General features: G+C 39.0%; 1 protein-coding gene across 1 annotated transcript in view; it reads right to left on the bottom strand.

Moving 5' to 3' along the window:
• ANK2 (ankyrin 2) overlaps nt 1-23712 on the bottom strand; it is a 216415-nt gene that overhangs the window by 15175 nt on the left and 177528 nt on the right. Inside the window, exons 35-43 of the mRNA XM_058666952.1 lie at nt 23018-23143; nt 22248-22370; nt 20091-20123; nt 18204-18225; nt 9247-15477; nt 7626-7700; nt 5412-5543; nt 4192-4335; nt 222-498 (exon numbers count right to left, since the gene is read on the bottom strand). Of these exons, the coding sequence (XP_058522935.1) occupies nt 222-498; nt 4192-4335; nt 5412-5543; nt 7626-7700; nt 9247-15477; nt 18204-18225; nt 20091-20123; nt 22248-22370; nt 23018-23143 (7163 nt within the window). The remainder of the gene's footprint in view (nt 1-221; nt 499-4191; nt 4336-5411; nt 5544-7625; nt 7701-9246; nt 15478-18203; nt 18226-20090; nt 20124-22247; nt 22371-23017; nt 23144-23712) is intronic.

The following is a 23712-nucleotide window of genomic DNA, read 5'->3' as shown; positions in this document are numbered from 1 at the left end:
GGATCCTAGAACTGGAAGTTAATTCAAGCAGATCTATCACAATTATCAGACTGTACCAATTACTTGTCTTAACAATTCTTTTTTTTTTTTAAAGTATTTCTGTCACTTGATACTGGGGTGTTTTAAAACAAGTTTTGAATGAGTTCAGTTGGCATACACTGGACACTTCTGCCAAGGTGCCTATGTCTTTGGAACTATGATGGCTTTCTCTTGAAACTCACAAGTATTCCTGCTGATATTCAAGAGATGACTCCTCAGGCAGGTCTTGCGTTTTTCCCGAGAAATCCTGGTGAAGTTGCTCCTTTTGAGTTTGAGGGGAGAGTGCTGTGTCCCCCTCTGTTCTGGGGATGCAATCCTGAAGAGTCGAATAGCCAACAGAGATGTCTTCCTCTGAGACGATAGGAGGCTGGTCACAGGACTCGCTCTCTTTAGACACAGCTTGTTCCTCCTTCTGCTTGTGCTGTGCTGTACAGAGTTCCTCCTGGAGGACTGAGAACCCTGGAGGTGAGAACAAGCAGACTTAAGCACGGAGTGGATGCTTAACTCTACTGAGTATATCCTTGTGTGCCATACTGTGAAGTTGACCCAGAGCTCACAAGATGTAGAGACACCTTTCCTTATAGCTAATGATCATACTGGGTGGTTCCAGTGGATGTACATGGGGGCAACCAACTCAAGGATAAGTTGATAAGAAAGAAATGTGGAGGTTGTAATGTCTTTAGGAGAGCAAATGAGTATCTGCTGTGATAGGGCATAGAATACTCTAAGACAAGGGAGAATTAATAATAATCATCATAGATAGCTAACCAATTTGGCATACTTTATCCATATACTGTCTGTTGCTCATTGTTCTAAGTGCTTTGCATATAAAACTTGTTTAGTTCTCACCATAGCATTTTGGATTTAGTACATTTTTTTGTTGTAGGGTCTGTCAGGCCAGGTTAGGAAATTTCACTACATCCAGGGCATTGAAGAGTTACTAACACTTTTTTTTTATGGAGAAGTGACTGAGATCCATCAATGTAGTCATTATTTAACAGATGAATATACATTGAGCACTTACTATATAGATGCTGAATGTATTTCATTGAACAAGGTTGAAAAACTTTTGTCCTGCTTGAACTTGCATCCTGGAAGGTGTGTACTTATCATAAACTGTAGGAGAAAACTAAATCAGAGTAAAGGCTTAGAGTAAAAAGCCTTGTCTGGTAAGGCTTCCTTTGGAGATGAAACCTGAGTAATGGCCTGAATAAAGTAAGAAAAAAAAGTTATCTGATGATGTGAGAGAACATTCCAGGGTGGAGGGAACAGAAAGTGCCAATGTCCTGACGCAGTAGATTGCTCGGGTTTTCTGGGAATGGCATGGAGGCCTGGTGTTTGTGATTGCAGAGAGAGGTAGGAGTGGGGACAAGCTGTGAGGCTCTTGTAGAACACTAACACCACTTAGATATGCAAGAAACAAGAAGGCACAGGAAAAGATGGAGGAGGAATAGCCAGTAAATTAAGGACAAGTGTGGAAAGGTGGGTGAAAATGTGACCTGGAAAACAATATTGAAGGCAACATTTTCAGATCAATAAATTGTGTCAAACATGATTAAAGAGGAGCTACATTGAAGACTGAGAACTGCCCACTGAAGTTACCAGGAAGAGAATGAATTTTATGTGATCAACAAGTGATTGCCTAGATTGGAAAACAGAGACAATTCTAAAGACAATGGGAAGAAAGAAGGCATATTGACCATTCAGGCTATTCTTTAGAACAATTTTCTGATAAAATGGATAGAGAAGGAATCAGTTTTGTGGCACATCACAGAAAGTTGCCACCTGTAATGGCATCAAATATGGGTGCCATCTCATGTCCCAGCTGCTTCACTGTTGATCCTGTTCCTTGCTAATGAACCTGGAAAAAGCAGTAGAAGATAACCTACGTGTTTGTGCTCCTGCCACCCATGTGGGAGACCTGAGTGATACTCCCAGCTGCTGGCTTTGGTCTAGCTCAACTCTTGCTGTTGCAACCACTTGGGGAATGAATGAACAGATGAAGGATCTCTTACCCTTTCTGGAGCACTTTCAAATAAATAACATGCTTTTTAAAATTTATTTATTTATTTTTGTAAGAGAGGAGAGAAAGATCTTCCGTCTGCTGGTTCACTCTCCAAGCAGCCACAACAGCCCGAGCTGAGCTCTTCTGAAGCAAGGAGCTTCTTTTGGGTCTCCTAAGTGGATGCAGGGTCCCAATGCTTTGGGCCATCCTCTGCTGCTTTCCCAGGCCACAAGCAGGGAGATGGAGCAGATGAAGGTGAGGACTTAGCCACTAGGTGATTCTGCTGGGTCCAATATACAAGTATTTTAAAAGTTATTTGTACACCCATATTAATGGCAGCTCAATTTACAATAGCCAAAATATGGAATCAATCCAGCTGTATATCAATAGATGGCTTGGTAAGAGTACATGGCCATAAAAATATAAAATCCTGGCTTTTGCAACAAAATAGATGTAATGTAAACTCTCATGCTTAGTTAAATCGGCCAGTCCCCCAAAGACAAATATTATATGTTTTCCCTTATCTTTGGTAGCTAATACACGGAGTATAGAAATATAATCTATATGAGCACAACTGACATTCTGAGATTTTATTATTATTTATAGTTTTTTGTCTATTCTCTTGAAGAACAATAGGTCTTTTTCTACTTGCTATTGTTTAGTTCTTTACCTAATCATGTGTTATGCTGTGATTGCAAGTGAACTGAAAGCATGCAATTATAAAAACTAAAAAGAAAAAAAAGAAAAGGAAGGAAGGAAGAAAGGAGCAGAGTGAATAGAAATTGTGGACAGGAGCGAGGGTGAATTGAAAATTATCATTATGCTCCTAGATTTCTATTGTGAAATACATGAAATTTGCTCACTTTATAAAAATAAAATACTTTAAAATATAAAAAATGATATACAGAACAGTAGTGTATGGGTATTGGATAAGCAGTAAAAGTTGCTATGTGCTTTACTTAAATGATATGACGGGGCATGGTCTATTTGTAGAAAGTCAGAATATATAGTTGCATGAATAGCATCCTTGACTGGGCCAAAAGGAATGAATTCTAGCACTCTAGAAGAGATTATGGCTTCAGCAAAACTATGAAACTTCATCCAATGTTATAGGAGGAAACATGGAGTGTATTCATTGAAGTGCAAACATGTTGGTGGGTTTTATGGTAGGCGAATATAAGCCTTTGCTTCCATATATTCCTACTTTTTAATAAGGTAGCATGACAGTTGATCATTAGCTGACAATAAATAAGGAGAGGAGAAATGCTGACGATTTGAGGAAAAAATAGCAAGTGTCAAATAGAGACATGAAAAACAGGGAAGAGAGAAAGAGTGTATGTGAGAGAGGTTTTGTGGTAGAATATTGGGTTAATCTGACACTTAAAACACCAGCTTCCTATATGGGTGCTAGTTCAAGTCCCAGTGGTTTCACTTCCAGTCCACCTCCCTGCTAATATTGTGTCTGAGAATGCAGCAAAAGATGGCACAAGTGCTTGGGTCTTTTCCACTCTTGTGAGAGAACCAGAAGAAGTCCCTAACTCATGGCTTCAGCCTGGCTAAGCTCTGGCTGCCATGGCAATTGGGGAGTGAATCAGTAGGTAGAAGATATTTTCTTTCATTTCTCACTCATTGCAACTTTGCCTTTCATATAAATCTTTCAAGGGGACAGTTATCAAGCATGACAGTAAATAACAACAGATCAGGGATACTTCAATATGGAAGATGTGATAGAGCAAACTGCTGGAAGTCCCAGTAGGGCTGAGGAATTATTGGTGTACAAGTAACAGAGGAAATAAACATACCATGTCACCTTAGCATTTAGAAGTACAGTCACTAGAGATGATATAGGCTATGAGCACAGACATGGATGACTAAGGTACAGTGGGAAAAAAAAGAAATTAGCAAATCTCAGAAGTGCCATTATGGAACTAAGGAAATGGAAATGAATGGAAAGATAACAAAGTAAACAGTGGGTTTGTATGGGGTAGTGGGAACATTAGAGATTTGTAATGTGGGCAGAGAAGTCAAAGTAGCAAGGAAAAGAATGTACAATCACAAAAGCTTCTGGTATACTTTCTGAAAACAGAAAGGCAAGAGGTCCAGTGTCTGAATTCACACCTCACCCCGAAACACACACAATGCTTAACCTTCACTATGATCCAGCGTAATGGTCTGTTCAATTTCTGCATAGCTATGAGTGATGCGCTCCTGTAGATGTTCTGTGCTGGTCTCCATGAGATGAACAATATCCATTCGGTTGATCTTAGTAAGACATTCAATGAGGATGGTGTCTGAAATATTGGACAAATATATTTTATTACATCCAAGAGATAACCCTTTAAAAATGTCTTTTATTTATCCTCCTATTTTTTTTGGCGGGGGGAGATTAATTCAGCAAACAACCAAAGCTTAATTAAGGGCATCTACAGAGAAACAAACAAGAGAGAGGCTCAGAAATGGTGGCTTAGCATGGGCAGAATCCCTAAAATTAAAGTTGTCAGGTAACACATAGGATACCAACCAAATCCACATTTCAGTCCTACTCTTACAGACATTTGGGAAGCTGACTAGTGAATGGAGGATCTCCTGTCTGTCTCTCCTCTCTGTAACTCTGCCTTTCATCCCAAATCAAATCTTCAATATATAAAAAAAAAATGTTCTGGAAAACGAAGCAGGAATTGAATGCAATGTATTTGGAATAACACTGGGGCAGGCATTTGGAACAGAGATTTAAAATGCTTCTTGGGATTCTCTCATTCCTTATTAGAGTGCTTGGGATTCAGCCTGCTTCTGTTTACCATGCAGCGGCTTGGAAACATACATGTAAAGAGGCAATAGACATGATTCGAGTACTTTGGTTCCTGTCAGCCAAGAGGGAACTCGTAGAGTTCTGTCTTTGTAGGGCTCTACCTATAGGGCTCCTGTCTTTGGCCTGCCCCAGCTCCATATGTTGTGGGCATCTGCGGAGTGGGCCAGCAATTGAAAGGTCTCTTTCTGTTTCTCTTTCTTTATTTATCTGATTAAAAGAAATATTAGCAAAAGAATAAAAAAATTAGTGCTAAAGAAGGCAATTTTATCCATGGTCAATATGTAGGAACCTTTAGGACTTGAATAACACTCACCCAGAAGCCAGGGCTAGTTTCATTTCCCAATGGTTAACACTGCTCATGGGCATACAGTGTTAGATTCTATTATGCAATTGTGTATATTTTAGAAATGACAACTACTTGTTCTTGCTGGCTAATAGTAAGACATTGGATTGATGGGATTTGTTATTTTAGGTTTACCAAATTTGCAAGAACGAGGTGGTTAAGCAAGGCATTTCCAACGGTAGCATAACACCCTTTGCACATAGTCCTATACCCACCTGTAGCATGCTTCCCATCCCTTTCTAGCCAGTACTTCAGAAGTGCATGACTCTGGTCTTGAAGGGAGTTGGGGTTCTCAATTCGAATTTGATGAATTTGTTCTTCAGTGAAATCCAACTCTCTTGCTAATTCTAGAAGAGAAAATATGACTTTGAAAGCACATTAACTTCAGAGTTTGCTTTGTGGTTGTATAACTGATGGATTATTGTACAGCTATGAGAAGTTGAGATTTTTCCATTTGTTTTTCCACATTAAAATTGACTCATACATGCCTTTATTCCATACCAAGTTTGATTTTCTTTTTAGTGATGGATATGAAACTGATCATTGTCATACTAGTAAGTATATGGGATGGTGATAACATATGCACAGTTCAGGCCCATTTGACTCTAAAATGTAGATAAGATAAATAACATTTGATTATCCTCTTAAGATGATGGAAAGCAAATGAGTGAAAGGAGCAACAAGACAAATAAGAGCAATAGGATTGTTTCTCACTTTAATAATCATGGTGATGTTTCAAGTGCTCTAAATCCTGTTTCTGGATGCTTAGATAAATCTGGATTGTGTTTCTATTATGCTGGTTGGATAAACTCCTTTCTTTGATTTGATGATTTATGAGTAAAAGGTCTGTGAAGTGTTAATTTATTTAGCTAAGAACCCAGAACATTTCTTTTAAATTCCACCACTAACATTATCTATAGATGCTTATAGGGTATTAGGATGTGTGTATGTGTGTGTGTGTGTGTGTGTGTGTGTGTGTGTGTGTGTATACTCATGACCTCTTTAAAGAGTAATATGACAAAATCTTTTGAAATTTTAAAGTATATATCTCATCGACCTCGTAATGCTACTTCTAAGAATATGTTCCATAAATACACTATAAAATATACCAATTCACAAGAATATTATTTATTGCTATTAACAGGAAACCTAAAATTCATTGATAAAGACCACTGATAAAATTGAGTAACATTAATACAGTGGAATTAACTAGCCACTGAAAAGAATGAAATATGCTGATGGAATATTTCCAAGGAATTGTAAGTAAATTTTTGGTTACTTTGAAATAATTGACATAAATATAGGCATAAAATATTTCCTCTCAATACATGAGAAAGAATTATCATTGCTACTTTTGAGAAATAGTGCTAGAAGACTAGAGGTAAAGAAGACAGATTCACTTTTTCATTTTATATCTGTGTGTGTGGTTATAGGGTTTGAGTTTGCACTAAAATACACATATTACATTTAATGTATATTTATAGAGACATATATATTTAAAGTAAAATAATTCTGAATATTTTTATCTCCCAAGCCGACCAATTAGATTAAGCTCATCAATATTTTAAATATAAATGATTAAAATTGAGAGATATATACTCCTTCATCATCTAATCTTTTATTCAAATTGACCAACTGTCTTGAAAAGTATTATGAGTTCCTCTTCATCGTCAAATACTTAACATATTGAAAGAATATTAACTTTACACTATTTTTCTAATGATACAAATGTATACACAAAACCGGAGTTTTGAATAAAAGAATAAAATCCATGCTAACAATCTTGCTTGATTATGTTAAATCAGAGATAGACACAAAGGCATTGCTTTTCAATCTAAACACCATTATTTAAAAATATATAGATTGTAAAATTTGGTAGTCCTTGATAAGTTATTTAACATATGATTGCTAAACTTAAACATTCTCTTTCCCAAAAAATTTGTGAAACCAGTTTTAGTCATCTGTTTCTATATTCCCCCAAAGCAAGTTAGGGTATTGCTTATAACGAAGCTATCTGAAACGAGAGATACAAAAAGGAAACAAGAGATCTAAAAAAGAACCCCGGTGAAATCTCAAATTACATTTTATGATAGTCTTATCTAGCAAGGATTTTTAAAACTCAGTCATTTCGCCTAAATTTAGATCTCTACAACTGCCCAATGGTGAATGATGAAAGTGGGTGTACTCTCAATATCTTCAAATCTAAAGTTCTTTATTCTTATTTTGGAGGATGACGAAAGACCTGCCCTGGGATACCTATAGAACCCACATTCTCATGTGTGCTGTTTAGTACTTTGTCATTAGTCACATGATTTTTCTGAAGCAAAGAAGCAAAAAAGAACTTATAATAGTTAATAACACTTGACTGATGTATCTTTGTCATTTAAACCAAGCAGATTTTGTTTTTAAAATGGGTCACACTCATTTACCTGTCCAGCTGAAGCCAAGGTGATCAGCAATATAAGCCAGCCTTTCCTCGATCCGTTCCTGCTCATCCTGTGGATCTAAAGAAGGTCAAAAATAGAATAGCCAAAGGTTTTCTATGACAGGAGAAGGACCACAATACTGGTCATCCAAAAAAGGAAATCATTTCTCCAAATATTTGACAGCAGCACATTAGCTTTTACATTTTACATGATGTTGGTTGTGTGTGTCAGATTTCTAGGGTGGAATGGGAACAAAAGCTAACATGAATTATGAAAACCATATACATCCATATCTCTTTAATCAAGACTAGTTCGTGGACATAACTTACGTTGTTTATTTCTAGTTATCTTGGGACTTTCTAAGTTATCTCAGAGAATACTGCCTACCAGAAGACAATCATGTTGATGAAACATCAGAGAAATCATATATGAGATGCCGAAGTGGAGTGATTGGTTTGCCTATGGAAGCACAGATGACTTCCAGTCAATCAGATTTACAATAGATCTTGATCATGAATTGATCAGACCATTCTGTATTTATCCAGTGTGATCAGAAAAACCATGCACTGTGTTCTGGTGTTCTTAAAGAACAGAGGACATAGCATTCATATTTGTATGCAAAAGTTGTACATAGATGATAAGTGTAAGTCGTGCATATATGTTTTTTTCTGAGCAAAGCTTCTGCCTGTTTGCTACTGATCAAGCTCAGACACTAATCACTAATCACTAATCACTAATCACACTAATCACAGGTTATAATTTTCTAATTCATTTTCAACTCTCATTGATTCATGGAAGCATTTTAGACGGAATCATGAAACTTTATGCTCAAATTTAGTGTCCTAGTCTTTGTTATAGAGATATTGGAAGATGAAAGGAGACTCCTCAAAGTCACCTATGGTTTTCTTTTTTATAATTCAGAGACATCATTCCCTCACAGTCAACTAAAATTGTGCAAAATTTGAGTTTTTGTTGTCTGGTGCATTTAATTGGAGTGTAGTCACCATTCATTGATCACATATATGAAAAGCAGTTTTTTACCTTATGAATTTGCTTAAAGTGTTTACCAATGGTATCTGAAATCCAACCTTTCTGAATAAAAAACAGATCCACAACAATTGGAATTGCACATTACGTGAATTCTTCTTGAGTAAATGGCTTCCTAATGATTACAAAATGTAAGTACACATTATTTTAAAGTATGCAAAGAGAAGAAGCAAAAGCAATGTGTCCTCATACTGTGAAATAAAACCCAGTATATTCATGTATAAAGGCACAAGTGCATACTCAAGACTAAGCCTGGGACTTCAGAACAACAAAACTCAAAGCTTGCATGGCCTTAACGTGCAGCAGCTAAAGAAATGCAAGATCATTGTTGCCTGGTTATCATGTTCATGTTTTCCATAAGCATTCTCATTACTCAATCTTGAGATTGTTTTCATAGACGAGAGTATACAGAGAAAGCACAAAACACAAAGGGCTTACACAAATACATTAACCACTACAAAAAAGCTTAAAGAAAATGAGACACAAATCACCAAATAAAACAAACATTCAAAAAAAAAAAAACTATATCAAATTTATGACATGCGTAGCACAGGGAATCCCAGTGGCTGGCAAATACCTTCAGCATGGTCATGGCCATTTTCATCAGGGATGCGTTCAATCAGAGTCTCAATGGACTCATCCCAAATGGGCCTTGTGTCAAAGATGTCCTCAGGAACTGAGTTCTCGGTCTCAACAGGTGGCAGATTTTCAATTACTGAAACTTCCAGGGCGCTACTACTTTCATCATCTGAAACTACTTCCTGCTCTCTTTCTGACTGAGTAAGTCTATCCACTAACTTGGAAGCCTCATCACTAATCTCCTCAAAGAATTCGATGGAGTTTCTGTACAGGTCAAAGAAATGCTCCCTACTTTCTTTAGTGGGGCTCAAGCCCCCACTGCTGGAGGATGTGCTACTTCTATTCTTAACTGGCAATCGGGATGAAAATATCTTTGGTGTCGTGCCCCCTTCTTCTGACTCAAGCTCCTCTGCTCTCTCTCTGGTCTCTACCTCTGTCTCAGTGTCACCTGTGTGTTTTACTGGGCATCTGGTGTTAGAGTCCAAAGGGCTATCATCAGATTCAGATTTGCTTCCATCAACTGGAGTTTTCCTCGCTGTGTCCTGTCCCTGAGAAGCTGCTGAGTCTTCTGTCTTCTGCAGAGTCAAGTCTGGTTGCGAGAGCTGCTGCTCTGCTCTTTGGACAGATGCTTTGATGGGGATTTTGGACTTTGGTTTTATTTCATCCTCCTTATTTTCTTCATCCAGACTGGACAGAAACTCTTCAGAGAGTGAATTCTCATTCTCTGCAGAGGGCAGGGCTGGGATTGAGGTGGGTATAGTCCTGACAGGAATTTTGGATTTGCTTTCAGCAGAAGGCACATTCTCCATTGAAGCAGTAGGGATTTCAATCACTGATTTCTGTTCCTCTGGGGAAGAATCGGGAGAATCATCATCTCGGCCTGAATGTACAGACCTGATAACAGTGGAGAAATCTAACTGAACCTGAGCACCTGGTTCAGGGGCGTCAGGGCAAGATGACACAGGAAGCGCAGTCTCCATTTGCATGGCAGGGAGGTCCTTGGTCCCTGTAGAAATGTCCTCTTCTCTGGACATTTCAGTGGAAGCTGAAATGCCCACTTGGGAGCTGAGTTGAGTATCTGAGGCAGGTGTGTCCTCTGATTCCTCACTCAGATCATCTGGAACTAAGTCTGCTTCATCATCCCCCATTTCTTTTGATTCTGAAAGTGCTGGTGACTCAGCTGTTATCTCTACTTGTGAGGGCCCAACTGCAGCAGCCCCTATTTTCACGTCTTCAGAGAGCACCTCTTCCCCGGATTCTTGGCCAATTTGGAAAAAGTGGAAACTTTCATCTGCATAGGAGCGTTTGGTCATATCAATGGCACCACTTCGAGTCATCTCAAACAATTTTCCTTCCTGAAATAGAAATGGATTTTGTTCACTTGTTGGGGTCCCTTCTTCAGTTGGAGTCCTTGCAGGAGTGGTGTCAGGGGTGGTACCCTGTGACTGTCTGTCTACCATCAAACCAAATATCTTCTGTTCTTCCTCTTTCACTCGTGCCTCAAAGGCTTCATCGTCTTCTCGAATTTCACTCCAGGAATCAGAATCCACATCCGTTTTTGTGATGATGACTTGGCTTATTTTTTCACCACTGATGACTGTTGCATTTAGCACAGAAGGCTCTGAAGACGATAAAGTTGTCTCTGATTGCATTTCCCACATGGTGCTGTCTTGCTTGGATTCCATCTCTATCTTCTGGCTCTCATTATTAGATTCTTGGCCAGAAACAGTTCTAGTGCAGGTGCTTTCCACCGTGACCTCATTAATAGAGGATGTGATGGTAACAGAATATACTTCAGAAGAGTGAGAGCTTGTAGTATGACTTGATTGCATTTGCAGTTTGCTTTCATCGTTGGAGAAAAAAGATTGGGGGGGAACATTTTCATAAGGGCTTATGACTTGAGGATCGTAGGTTTCATCGGTCTCAGCCAGGTCAGACATGGGACTATTCATGGAAAATCCCTCTGTCTGCATTGCCATAGATGAGTCTAGAGCGGAACAGTCTTTTGATAGGCTTTGAAAAGCCTGATCTGTTTTTATGACCTCCTCTTTTGTAGTGGAAGATGTGGATGACAGGTCTACACCACAGTCTTTTCCTTCAGATCCTAGACATTGAGGCAAAGAGGACAAAGACGGAGAGCTTTCCCTAGGGCAGTCTGCCCGTGAAGAGTCCACCACAGATGCCTCTACTTCTTTCTCTCCTGTGTCTTTCTTGTCAGTGTCAGAGAGAGCTAATGCTTCCTTCTGGAGGGCCAGCTGTTCCTCAACATCCGCACTAGTTACACTCTGGAGAGCTGAAGAGGCAGGAGTGCCTGAGCTGCTAGGACTCACAGCCTCACATCCATGGCCATCACAGATTTTTGGCTGATCAGCAACTCTGTTAAGATCATCATCAGGCCTATCTGTGTCAATGGTGGAAATCTTGTGATTGTCTTTGGCTAAATGGGCTTCACAATCCTTTTCTTTTTCTGATGTATGTGACTCTTCCTGAGTATCATCATTCATCTTGAAAGTATATTGTTTGGCAGCAATAGGCTGGAACTGTATTTCTTCTGGACTTGAGCTGGAGTCTATGCTGGATGGAAGTGGGGAAGGAGGTTGCACTCGAATAACTGGTTCCTGTAAAAGCCCTGAGTCAGCACCTTTCTCAAGCTGTGTCAATTCAGGCTCACTTTCTGAGGAGGAAGAAATCTTTCTGCTCTCTGAAGTCACTAACAAAGGGACATCACTTTTGCCATCCACACTGTCTACGTATTTTGGTTCATTTCCATCTGCTGAACAGTCAGCATCTGGGTCTGAGGCTGAAGGAGATTCTTCTTGCTTGGTTTCTTTTCTGCAGTCCCTCTTCTGCTTTGCTTCTTGTTCAAGTTCATCAAACATTTTAATTTTGGTTACCATTTTAAACATCTCCTCTTCAGGCGTGAACCTCTTTTTCTCGCCATTTTCAGAGTCATCCTCCTCTGAACATTCATGAATCACAGCTGGTTTAGGTGTGCTTGTTTCTGTGGTTTTGGGTGTGACCTCATAGCTCACTTCCTCAGAGCTGGGGGTGTCAGGTGAGAGAGGACTCTTCCCAGAGCTCTCCATGAGCGATGTCTGCTCAAGGCTGTCGTCCTCAGCACTGCCATCAGGGTCGCGGAGCAGCCGGGACCTCATGGAAGCCACCTCTGATAAGAGTTCTGTTTTGGCCACAGCTGCAGGCAGAGGAAAGTGACTTGGGAGGACCCCAGCCTTCATCTTTGGTTCAACAGGGCTGCTTTCCAGAGAGTCACGGCACGGAGATTCTTTCAAAGGACTCGGTTCTAGAGAATCTGGAGTTTTGTGTGATGAGTTATCCTCTAGCACAGGACTGGCTTCCAGAGAGTCTTTGTGGCTCACTACTAATGATTCGTCAGCCATGGGACTGAGCACCTCACTATCACGGCTGGGAAGTGGAAGTTCTAACCCTTGGGGACTTCTAATGACTCCTGGGGGCTTGGATTCAGTTTCTGTGTCTGCCTTTGCAGAAGCATCAGGTGGGGCCTTCCTCTCATTGCAGGGTGTTGAGGACTCCTGAGTCTCAATGTCAGTTTGTGTCTTGTGGTGGGCTGAATCCCCACATGTAAGTTGATTTGCATCATGGGATGACTTGGGTATTTGACTGGCTATTGTCACACTAGAACTTCCAGGGTAATCATTTTCTGGTTTGGAACATGTATCTGTAGAAGGGTCTAGGGTGGCTGTCTCCCGCAAATATTCGGGAGAGGGCCCTGAGCTCTCAGCAACCATGGAATTTGGCCCTTCAGGATCAACCGTCATGTCTTTGGTGGTGGGATGTTCTTTTTCTGAATGAATTTCTGTTGGTGTTTCTAACTGGGTGGTTTCCTTTGGTTCCCCAATCTGCTCCTCACTTCTCTTTGGTGAGAAAGAAAGGCTTTCTGGGCTGGTCTCTGGGGTCTCTGCTAGGCCCTCATGCTTATAGCTTTCCTCTGAACTGATCTGTGGGGTACCCTCCATGAGGCTGCCACAAGGAGAGCCCACAATTCCTTCATGTTTCAAGCTTTCAGAACTGCCAGGCAAAGCACTGCTCTGTAAAGAAAGAGCAGGGAGGAATTCATCTTTCATGTAATCTAATGGAAATGTAGTGTTAAAAGGACTGGTGAGCACTTGGTCTAAGTGCAGTTGGACCTTTTCAGTGGTTTCTGCACTTAGGCAGAATTCTTGGTATTTGTCATTGTTTTCCAGCTCTTGCTTAATGACATCAGAGAAGTCGGTGGATGTTTTCCTGTCTGGGCTGATCTGGAGATCCAGGTCACCCTGTTCATCTGCCATCTTTTCTTTGGGGATGTCGCTGTCTCTGTGGCTTTCTTCTTCTGGTGTTGACTGCACAACTTCATCTGTTTTGGGCCCAAGCGCTTTCTCCTTTTCTCCCACCGCATCTTCTTTCTTGAATCCTATGGTGGAGGCCCGGATTCCCCTTTTGGGTTCCGAAGTTCCAATTACCAGAAATCTCTGGCCACGTTTGATTGTCTGACTCTCCGTTTTCTGCAATTCTCGTGTGTTTGTTGTATGCCCCTTTTCTTTCTCGACCCGGTTTTTCCCTTTCTCTTGTGGTTGCTTCTGTTTGGCCACTTTGTGCTCAAAGAGTCCAGTTTTATGTTTTGATGGGTCCTGACCAGACTGGAAGGCCTTCATCAGCTCCCGGACAGACATGGTTTCTTCGATTCTTTCTGTTTTGGAGGTGGGAGATACAGGTGGTTGCTTCTCTGTTTTTCCAGGTGAGACGGGCAGGTGCTTCTCAGTTTTCCCAGTCGTTGGATGCTTTTCTGTTCTTCCCGAGGGTGAGACGGGTAGACGTTTTTCTGTTCTTCCAGGTGACACAGGTGGATGTTTCTCTGTCCTCCCAGAGGACAAGACAGGTGGACGTTTGTCTGCTTTGCCTGCGGGGGACACAGGTGTGTGTCTTTCTGGTTTTGCAGATGACACAGGGGAGTGCCTTTCTGTCTTGGTTGAGGGTGATACAGGTGAGTGCTTCTCGGTTTTACCTGATGATGACACTGGCGAGTGTCTTTCCGTCTTGGGGGACGGGGACACAGGTGAGTGTTTCTCGGTTTTATTTGATGGTGACAGTGGAGTGTGCCGTTCTGGTTTTGCAGAGGAGGAAAGAGAAGAGTGTCTCTCCGTTTTAGAGGAAGGGGATGCCTGGGGGTGCCTCTCTGATTTGAGGGAAGGTGACACAGTGGGGTGCGTCCTGGGGGTGGTCTTCTTTGGCAAGTCCTCCTTGCCTTTGACCCTGATGGGCAACTTGCTCCGACCTTTCTGCTCATCTTCCACGCGCTTCTGAAGGGCTTTTACTTTGTCCTTTATGGAACCAATGGGAGTTTCTTCAATCAACGGAGATGTGGCCTTCTCAGTAGGAAGAGGCTCAGGGGCCAGACCTGGGTCTTCGTCTAATGACTCCTCTGAGCTGCCTTTTTTCAGTTCAGTTTTGTCTGTAGCTTTGTCTGGCAAACCCTCTTCTTTCTGCTTCTGCTTCTCCTTCTCTTTTAATTTCCGTCTCACAGGCTTTTTGATGCCCAAGCTTGGCTTATGCTGCTTCTGTGTGGCTTGTATCTCTTCGGAGGGTGCATCCTTCCCTCTACTTGCCGAGGCCCTGGTAGTACAGGGAGCCTCCTTTTGCTCCCCGGAAGTGTCCTGAGTGGTCTGTATCTGAGGGGTCTCCTTGTGTGGAGACTCATAGGAATTGAGATCCTCTGTTAGGTACTTCACTAGCCCAGTTGGGTCTTTCTCAGTTTTGACTTTGGGTTCCTTCTCTAATCTAACTTCTACACACGGGTATTCAGTGATCTCTACAGGTGCTTTTTGCTTAGCCTCTTGTATTTCCTCAGCACTAACAATAACCCAATCCTCCTCCACTAACTCTCTCTCAAACTGAGAGCCCTGCATGTGGCTTTCGTCCCTTGTGCAGGTTCCGCTTCTCAGGATCGCATTCACCTTCTCTAAGTCCTCTTTCACTCTTTCCACAATCTCAAAAGGCTCTCCTGGCTCTTCCTCGGCAGCTTTCGCCAGCTCCTTCACTTTAATAGAACCTGCCTTATCAGACACATCTGTGGTCAAGATGGCAGTCATTTTGATCAAATCTTGTTTCATCTCAGAAACTTCAGAGAGCAAGTCCGGACTTGCTAGGACAGGAACTTCATTAACCAGGTGACTTTTCAGGACAGATGTTTCTGTAGATTCTGTCTCATCATCTTTGATGTAAATGAAAAACATTGAAAGTAAAATGGAAATCAAAAAAGATATTGGCAAATGCAATCAGGACTGAAACGAGACAGCGTCTTTTCCTGCCGTGGTGGGAAGGGCAACAAAACGGGCTGGGAATGGTGAATCCACAAGGTCTCAGGGTACAAGAGCAAAGCAAGGCTAACGGAAAAAAAACTGAAAAGGAAAAATGAGCAGGAAATAACTTGCTTAATTTTCTCACTTGTAGCACATCCACACATACAACAAAGCTAGTACAAATAATCAAGACATACACACATAAAACTATCACAAATCAAAACAAAGAAAGAACGCAGTGAAATTACACAGAGGTATCTCAAGATTGTTTAGATGTTACAGATCAATGTTGGAAAAAATAAAAACATGGGGAAAATGGATAAAAGCATTAAAAATTGCAGAAAGTTGATTTCCTCTAGGAGAAAGCCAGTAGTAGCAAACTCAGACTAACATCTAAAGTGTGCGTACATTCAAAATCCTACACAAATATGGAATTCAGCACATTTCATTCTGCCCATATACAATGACTCGACAAAATGTATCTGAATCGGCTGCTAACCGGCATTTCAACTAAGGGAAAGTCACACCTAACGATGGAACAAACACTCTTGTGCTAAGAGGCATGGTCCTTTCCTTGGAGCAACCTCCTTGTTTAGACACGAAATGGACAGAACAAGGAGGCGGAGAAAGGAAAGAAAACAACAGAAACAACAACCGTGATTAAACTGATATGTGAGTCCAAAGTTAAAAGGTGAGGCACAGCAACCCAAATCAGAGACAGTCACACAGGACACACGCACAGTTTATGTAAGCCAAGTTATTTCCATGCAAAGCAAAGGTGGAATAAAACTGCTGGGAGAGGCACCTTGCAGAAAAGCACGGGCAGGGGGAGAGTGAGCAGTCAGAGCAGATGTGTGAAACATTACTGTGGTGAAGTAGGTCTATTTCCCTACCTATTGATATGGACAATGCATGGCTTAGGTTCAGGGAGCCCACAACTGTTATAGCAAAGGAGGAAAACTCAAACTTCTTTGGATTTACTTGTAATAAATAAATAAATAAATAAATAAATAAATAAATAAATAAGAGGCGGCCTGCACCAGAGCCCTCTTTAAAGATAATCCTCTACCCAGATATTATTCAGTGATTATCTTCAAATTAAAACCAAATGAGTTACAATGTGAAACTTCTAGAGCATTCATGACACCTAGGAGTGATTCAAGAGAATCCATGGTATCATAGCTATGGTACCACCTTTTTATTTTATTAACTGAATCAAATAGAATGATATTCAAGTTTGATTAGCTTGTGTTCAAGTGGCAGAAGAAAATCATTCAAATAAGTGTGGACAATAGCTCTGAAGAAGAAATGGGAGAATAAAATTATCTTCAGAAATAACAGCAGAATCAATGAAGGCAATTAGAATATCATATAAACAAAAGTGCCTTCCCTTGAGAGAATCTGTATTTTTCTGAGGAGATACAGCATATGAATATGCATATATAAATCATAAAAACATAGTTTAAGTCAGATTTCTTCAATCTATTCAAATCAGTGAACATTCGACTTTGAGTGTTCACTCAGCATTTAAGATTCACCACATCTCAAATATTCAATCATAAATAAAGATTTAGTGAGGATAAACCTCTGTTAAGGCCATCCAAATAACTGGGAGTAAAACATGATATACTAAAGATTAAAAATCCTCAGTTCATTATATAGGGCCAGACATCCATATTAAATATGGCTCAGATTTCTTCTTTCCAGCATATCTCTTTGAAATGTAATAAATTAAAACAAATTTAAAACAAACATTAAAAGTCATAATTTGGGAGGAGTCAAAAAACCCATAAAATTCAACTTGAGTTTCCACACAGGAAATGAGAGTCACTGAGAATCAGCCAATCAGCAAACCACATCAACTGAGTATTCCAAACCTGAAAGGCATGGCTATTTGAAGGTCTGTAAACACCAGTTCTCTGCACTCTAGATCAGGTTTGGGATTTGTATGGTTATTTTACAATAGCCTGATAACAAAATATCATTGTGACATTAATGCAATTCAGTAATTTCAACCAAGGCTGTTTAATTTGTGCATTCTTGGCTCCTTGTGTTTTTTTTTTTTTTAAGGAGAGCTTTTCAGAAAAAAAAATTGTTAGATTTCAGCCCTAAAGATTTCAGTGACACTTCACCACAGTAAGGGGTGCAAGGGAGGGAAGGGTGGAGTAGGTCAGGGGAAGGTTAATTTCAGCTAAGAATTATTGACAGTATCACTTTTGCAGGTGTATTCTACAAAAATCATGAACTCTGCACAAACCACTGTTGCTTGATCTAAAAGTGATACTGTCACGTCAGTGCTTCAAAAATAATGAGGTGACAATGTTATGCTAACAAATGGACAAAACGGTAGGTTGGGTTTCTAAACAAGCATAACAGCAATATCAGGGTTAACGGGGATGTCAAAAGAAAGTGAATGCTTAAATGAATTATAATTGCGCTTTACTGCTAATTAGCCCACAAATTAGATACATTTGTAATTTAACTGGCCAAGCTGCTTTTATAGATACTTATTAATGATTAATAAGGATAAAATGTAATCATTACAGTGGTTAGTAATGGAAACTAGTTTGCATCTTAATTCATGCTTCTCTCATTATAGCCAGCTTGCAAACAAACCAGTTTTATTTTAAAATCTTACTTTTTTCTGATGTCATATCGATCTGAAAGAAAACATATATAAATTGGATGATTACAAATAGCATCTTGGCTTACAACTCTTGATGTGCAGAATAAGCTCCTAGTCACAGTTAGAAATACGGGGTGGCATCAGAAAAAGGAGGAATTTGCTGCAGTTCTTAATGAGTCTCAGTGATTTTTAATGTAATTTTGAAAAAAGACTTTTCTAGACACTACAGGTGGGGAAGTCCTTTTTAATATGTTATCTCTGGAAAGACAGAACCCAGGGCATATTTCATGTTAGAAATGCACATATAATAGGGAAAAGGTCAAGAAAAACATGAAGTTGCTATTGAAGTATCAATTTAGTAGTGAAAAAGAAGAGAATGACAAACAGCATGCCAGGGTGTGACATTCTATACAGAAGTACTTTTGGGACCATTAATAACAAGTCAGCACTCCAAATTGCAGAAAGAATCCCAGTGGGAGGGATCCATTGCCCTATGGAGTTTCTCAAAGTGTCCAATGGGAGATTCATACATTTGGGGTGAAAGATTTATTCGTGAATGCAGCAAGGTTGATATCCGAGTATTATTGCTCTTCAAGAAGATGTATAGGTATGATTTTAACAGCTGTACTGGATTGGGTCATTGCATACAGGAGAGAAGCTGGGTGCAAGCGACAGGGAGTCTGCAGTGACAACAAGAATGTCTATACTGTTATTGTATGCTGATTATGTATGTGGCCACTAAGGCAGGACACTGGGTCTGCACCTCCTCTCTCACCCTGCTCCACTGCCAAGACATCAGGGATAAACTGAGTTCAGGGGGATCCTCTATCCTAATGCCTTACATTTTAAGATCCTAAGTACAAGGATATTGATTATATTTTTCTTAACTTTTTTTGTACTTCAAGTAGATTATAAACACTCAGAAAATATGTATATTAAAATCTTTATATCCAATTAGGAACAGTTATGTCTGTCTATCCTAGAAATAGGCGTTGATAGATTGTTAACTATACAAAGTTTTCTAATCTTTTCTTCCATTTCTTATTATGACAACTGGTTTCAGATGTTTATAAGGAAAACAATGCTAAATGCTAAAACAAGTGTAGCTTGAATAGTGTTTTTTTTTTTTCAAGAAAACACCTCTAAGGCTTTTTTTTTCATCCATGATGCAATAGCATATACCTAGCATATACATAGCATATAAGAAGGATTAGGGTTAACAAGGTACAGTGAGCACTTAGTGAAGACTTGCCTCTATAATTGCTTCTCAGTAATGTAATTTTACACTGTGACATTATTGCAATCTCATGGATGAACCAAATATTACTTAGAGCATTTTAGTCTGAGGGATTTTCAAAGTTTTTGGTTTCTGGATTTTATTCTGAAAAAAGTAGCTGAAAAGCCCAAAGACCTTTTCGCTGTTGTTGTTGCTGAACATGAGGAATGTATAAATAAGTCTGTGTTATAAATTAAAACTAAGAAGATGCTAGAATACAGGAAAATAGCCTCTGAAAACTGTTTTGGAACTTGTGAGGATATGGTAGTTAAAAATTCAGGTATCATGTCTTGCATCTATCATAAAGAAAAAACTTTTGACTTCCGTATATCTTCAAGATTAACCTTTGAGAATTGCTAAAATGTGGCTCAAATATCAGTGGTTGGCAGATAAACACATATTGCTTCATGCAAAGAGGACAGCTATTTACAGGGGTACTTTAAAATTCTCTGAAGTCAGTTTCTGGGAAGAGAAAACAGATTCAGAGAGGTGGATACATTTTATGTCTTGCATTACTGAGAACGACTGCCTGCCCCTTTGAAGAACATGGGTTAATCAAGTGCTCTTATGAGTGGTTATAGCAATGACACAATTATTAACAAGTGATGTTGTCATGAAATTACCTCTTCCTCCTGTTCTTGATCTGACTCTGATTCCTGGCCGACCCAAGATGCCATGCAAGAAGGGAAAAAGAGAGAAGGGAGAGTAGAGACTGTTTAGAAGAAAAGCTCAAAAGCCTGGCCATCAGACATCAGCTGGCATGTCAGCACACTCTTTCTTGCTAATGTTTACAGAAGACAGAAAAAAATCAAGAGCGAAAAGAACCAAAGTTGCAAACACACTAATTTCAGGGGCTAGCTTGCCAGCAGTCTCAAAGCTGAACACCTAATAAATTAGTCATCATTTGTCTATAGAAATGTGTATGATGGTATTCAACTCACTACAGATGTCTGTTGAAAATGTTAAAGCTAGAAGTCAACATTTGGTGAAAATATTTTCAATCCTCAGGCAATATTTAGGCAGCTTAGTAAAAATAAAGGGCTACTAAATTTCAAAGTGTACCTTGAAGTGCAATATTTGGCATATTGTTTTTAGCTTTCAGTTGCTAAATACAAAGTTGTCCTGGACCTTCATGGCATTAATAATTGTTTCTGATGACTGTGGACATAGAAATAAGATGTAATAAAAAAAATACTGTTTTTTAATAGCACATTGGAAGTTCACCAGGATCGGACATAGTTCATTCACCTTAATGGATCACTCAGATGTCTGGTCCACAGAAGTACACATCTTTGTGATTCTTATTTGACATTCTTAGAATAACATGAATATATTCACTTTTATGAGAGTACTTCAAAAAGCCCATGAAAAATAAGACTTAAAACTTAAGTTTTAGTGTAACAAGTTTTGGAAGTCTTTGTTTAGGGGTTTCATAACAGATACTTTCTATGAACTTTTTGAAGCTCTCTTGTATTTCACTTTTTACCATTCAGTAATAATTTACAATGTCAAAATAGCAGAATGGACTTTTTCTGTGTGATTGTTTAGAAGAACAATGAAGCAAAACACATAATTTGACAAAGCATGATAGGTGAAAAACAAGTAAAGGAAGGTCTTTGTTTTATGGCTCAAGATTGGAGCTTTTTATCTCTACTTCTCTTCCAAGTATTAGTGGTCAGCTCTCACTCCCTTCCTCACCAAGACCATTAACACTGGTAACTTGCTGCATCCACCCATGGTCTGACTTAAGGAACATTCTAGTAAAAATGTACATTTGTTAAAAAAAATTTTAAGATAATTTTAAAAGGAGATTATCCACAATATTTAATTTATTCATTTGCCTTCCAGAGTACTCAAGGAATTAGTGCAGAGAAATCTGATTACAAAGCAATGCCTGTGAACAGACTTTGGTTCATAAATTAATGATTTTCCCTCATATTATTTTAGTTTTTTTTTAATTTATTTATTTCAAAGGCTGAGGTACAGATAGGTGGGAACAGAGAGATAGGAAGAGTTTGCCCATCCTCTGGTTTCACTCTTTAAATGGCCTCAGTGTTTGGGGCTAGGCCAGGCTGAAGCCACAAGCCTGGAACTCTAACTAGGCCTCCCATGTGTTGACAGGGACCCAAGTACTTGGGTCATCTTCCTCTGCTTCCCAGAGAGCTAGATTAGTAATGGAGCAGGCAGGAGTCCAACAAGCTCTCACATGGGATGTTGGCATCACACAGTGGCTTAACCCCACTATGTCACAATGCCAGCCTCTTTTGTTTCCAACAGTGTTTCAAAATTACTCTCAATAAATGGTGGTGATGCTTTATAGTAGTCATACTAAAACAACTGAAATAAAGGAAAATTCTTAAGATAGGTTTTAAGAGCAACAGATGATTATTTTAGAAAAAATACAAAATATCATGAGACTCGTCAATTTAAATCATGTATAACTCATCTATAAATCTGTCACAAGCAGAAGCTAGTGGACTCTAAGGTTTTGCCAGGGTCAAAAGCATCGGTAAAATCTCAAAAGAGCACATAAAAATAGTCAATCAAAGTCAACTATTTCATTTTAAAAATTAAGTCATAGAATTCAATTTTAAACTTAGAATTTTCTCATGAAAATATATTTAATACAATTTAAGGGCAAAAAGACTTATTTCCTTACTCAAGGGGAAGATTGTAAATTTGAAAAGAAATCAGAAGTGACTGTTGTTTGTGCATGTGTCCAGTAAAGGATCTGAAATAGCAGAAGAGCCAGAATTAGACTCAGTACATTTGTACAATACCTTTGTATAAACTGGCAGGGTGATGTTTAGGTTGCAAATAGCTTGATGCACCAGGCCTCTTGTAGATTTGGGCTCCTTCATAAATGACAGTCGTCCACAAGGTTCCTGAGTTGTATCACGTACCTTGAACAAGAACAACATGCATGCTTCACCCACACTAATTATTTTAGTTAGATGATATTAGAAACAGGAAAACAAAGTCCATTTGTGAATGTTGAAAAATGCTGAGAAAAGTCTTTTTCTGTTTTCTGTTTTCCTGCTATTATCTAAATGACCTTTTAAAAATCCTTCAGCCTTTTAATTTTATTTTTCACATAGTGAAGGTATACAGTGTGGTCATTTGGCATGTGTCCACACTGGAAGTGATTAATACCATCAAGCTAAATCACACACCCATCGCCTATCATAATTATACTCCTTTTTTTGTGGAGTAAGGATACTTTAGAGTCCTCTTGAAATTTTTGAGTGAACAATACATTATTATCAGTGATTTACCATGCTCTACATTAGAGTCCCCAAAGTTGAATTCAGTTTTTGAAAAATTTTATCAAAATAGGCATCACGCAAACATTTATTATTTTTAAGTGTACTTTGCAGTGGCATGAGGCATATTCCAGAAGTAATGTACTCATCACCATCATCTGGAAGTTCTCATCTTTCCAAACGAAACTGTAGCCATTAAACATCTCCCAGTCCCATCTTTCCCTGGCCCCTGGCAACATTTATTCCATGTGAATAAAATGAATTATAAAATTACATATCTACATTACCTTGACAAAGAGAGGAAGTCTGTTTTCTTTGAAAGCAAAAAAACTGAATATATGATGTTGGCCACTCTTGGTTAATGGCACCAGGTTGCCAAAACAATCCACATATATGGGTTTTCCTTCTAATACCTTAATCAAAAAAGAGAAATAAAATAGGCTACATTACAACTTATTATTTTAAAAAAGTGACTACAATACTTGGAACTTTAAGTTATTAAAATCAACATGCAACAATTTTTAAATTGTCAATTGATATTATATCTTATCTTTGGCAAAGAAAGACTAGCACTTTCTATTCTTAATAGTAAAGGGAATTTTAAAGTACTTAGTGAGATTTAATTTCTCCTTTCTAATATTTATCACAATACCCCACAACTTCAGTACATATTGAAATCTAAAATGTAAAGCTTTCCTTAACTAACGTTGTACTTTGCTATGAGTCAGATTACTTGACTCCAATATCAATAGACCTATCATGAAAAATTCTGAAATAACGAAAAACTAATGCAGAAAAACATTAGTTATTCTACTTTGACATGTACACAAAAGGATGCAATTCCCAGTCTGTTTTCAAGAAAAGCTAAAAACAACAAACTGGTATTGTCATATACTTTGGGTTTATAAATAACTCATGATTTCTACTCCCCAAAATCTTTAAACATATCCTTTTACTTCCTCTACATTGTGATCATCACTAC

Source organism: Ochotona princeps, chromosome 7, assembly GCF_030435755.1.
Source record: "Ochotona princeps isolate mOchPri1 chromosome 7, mOchPri1.hap1, whole genome shotgun sequence".
In the NCBI taxonomy this organism is placed as follows: Eukaryota; Metazoa; Chordata; class Mammalia; order Lagomorpha; family Ochotonidae; genus Ochotona; species Ochotona princeps.
The sequence above is the reverse complement of the archived record's forward strand: the minus strand, read 5'-3'. Positions and strand labels throughout refer to the sequence as shown.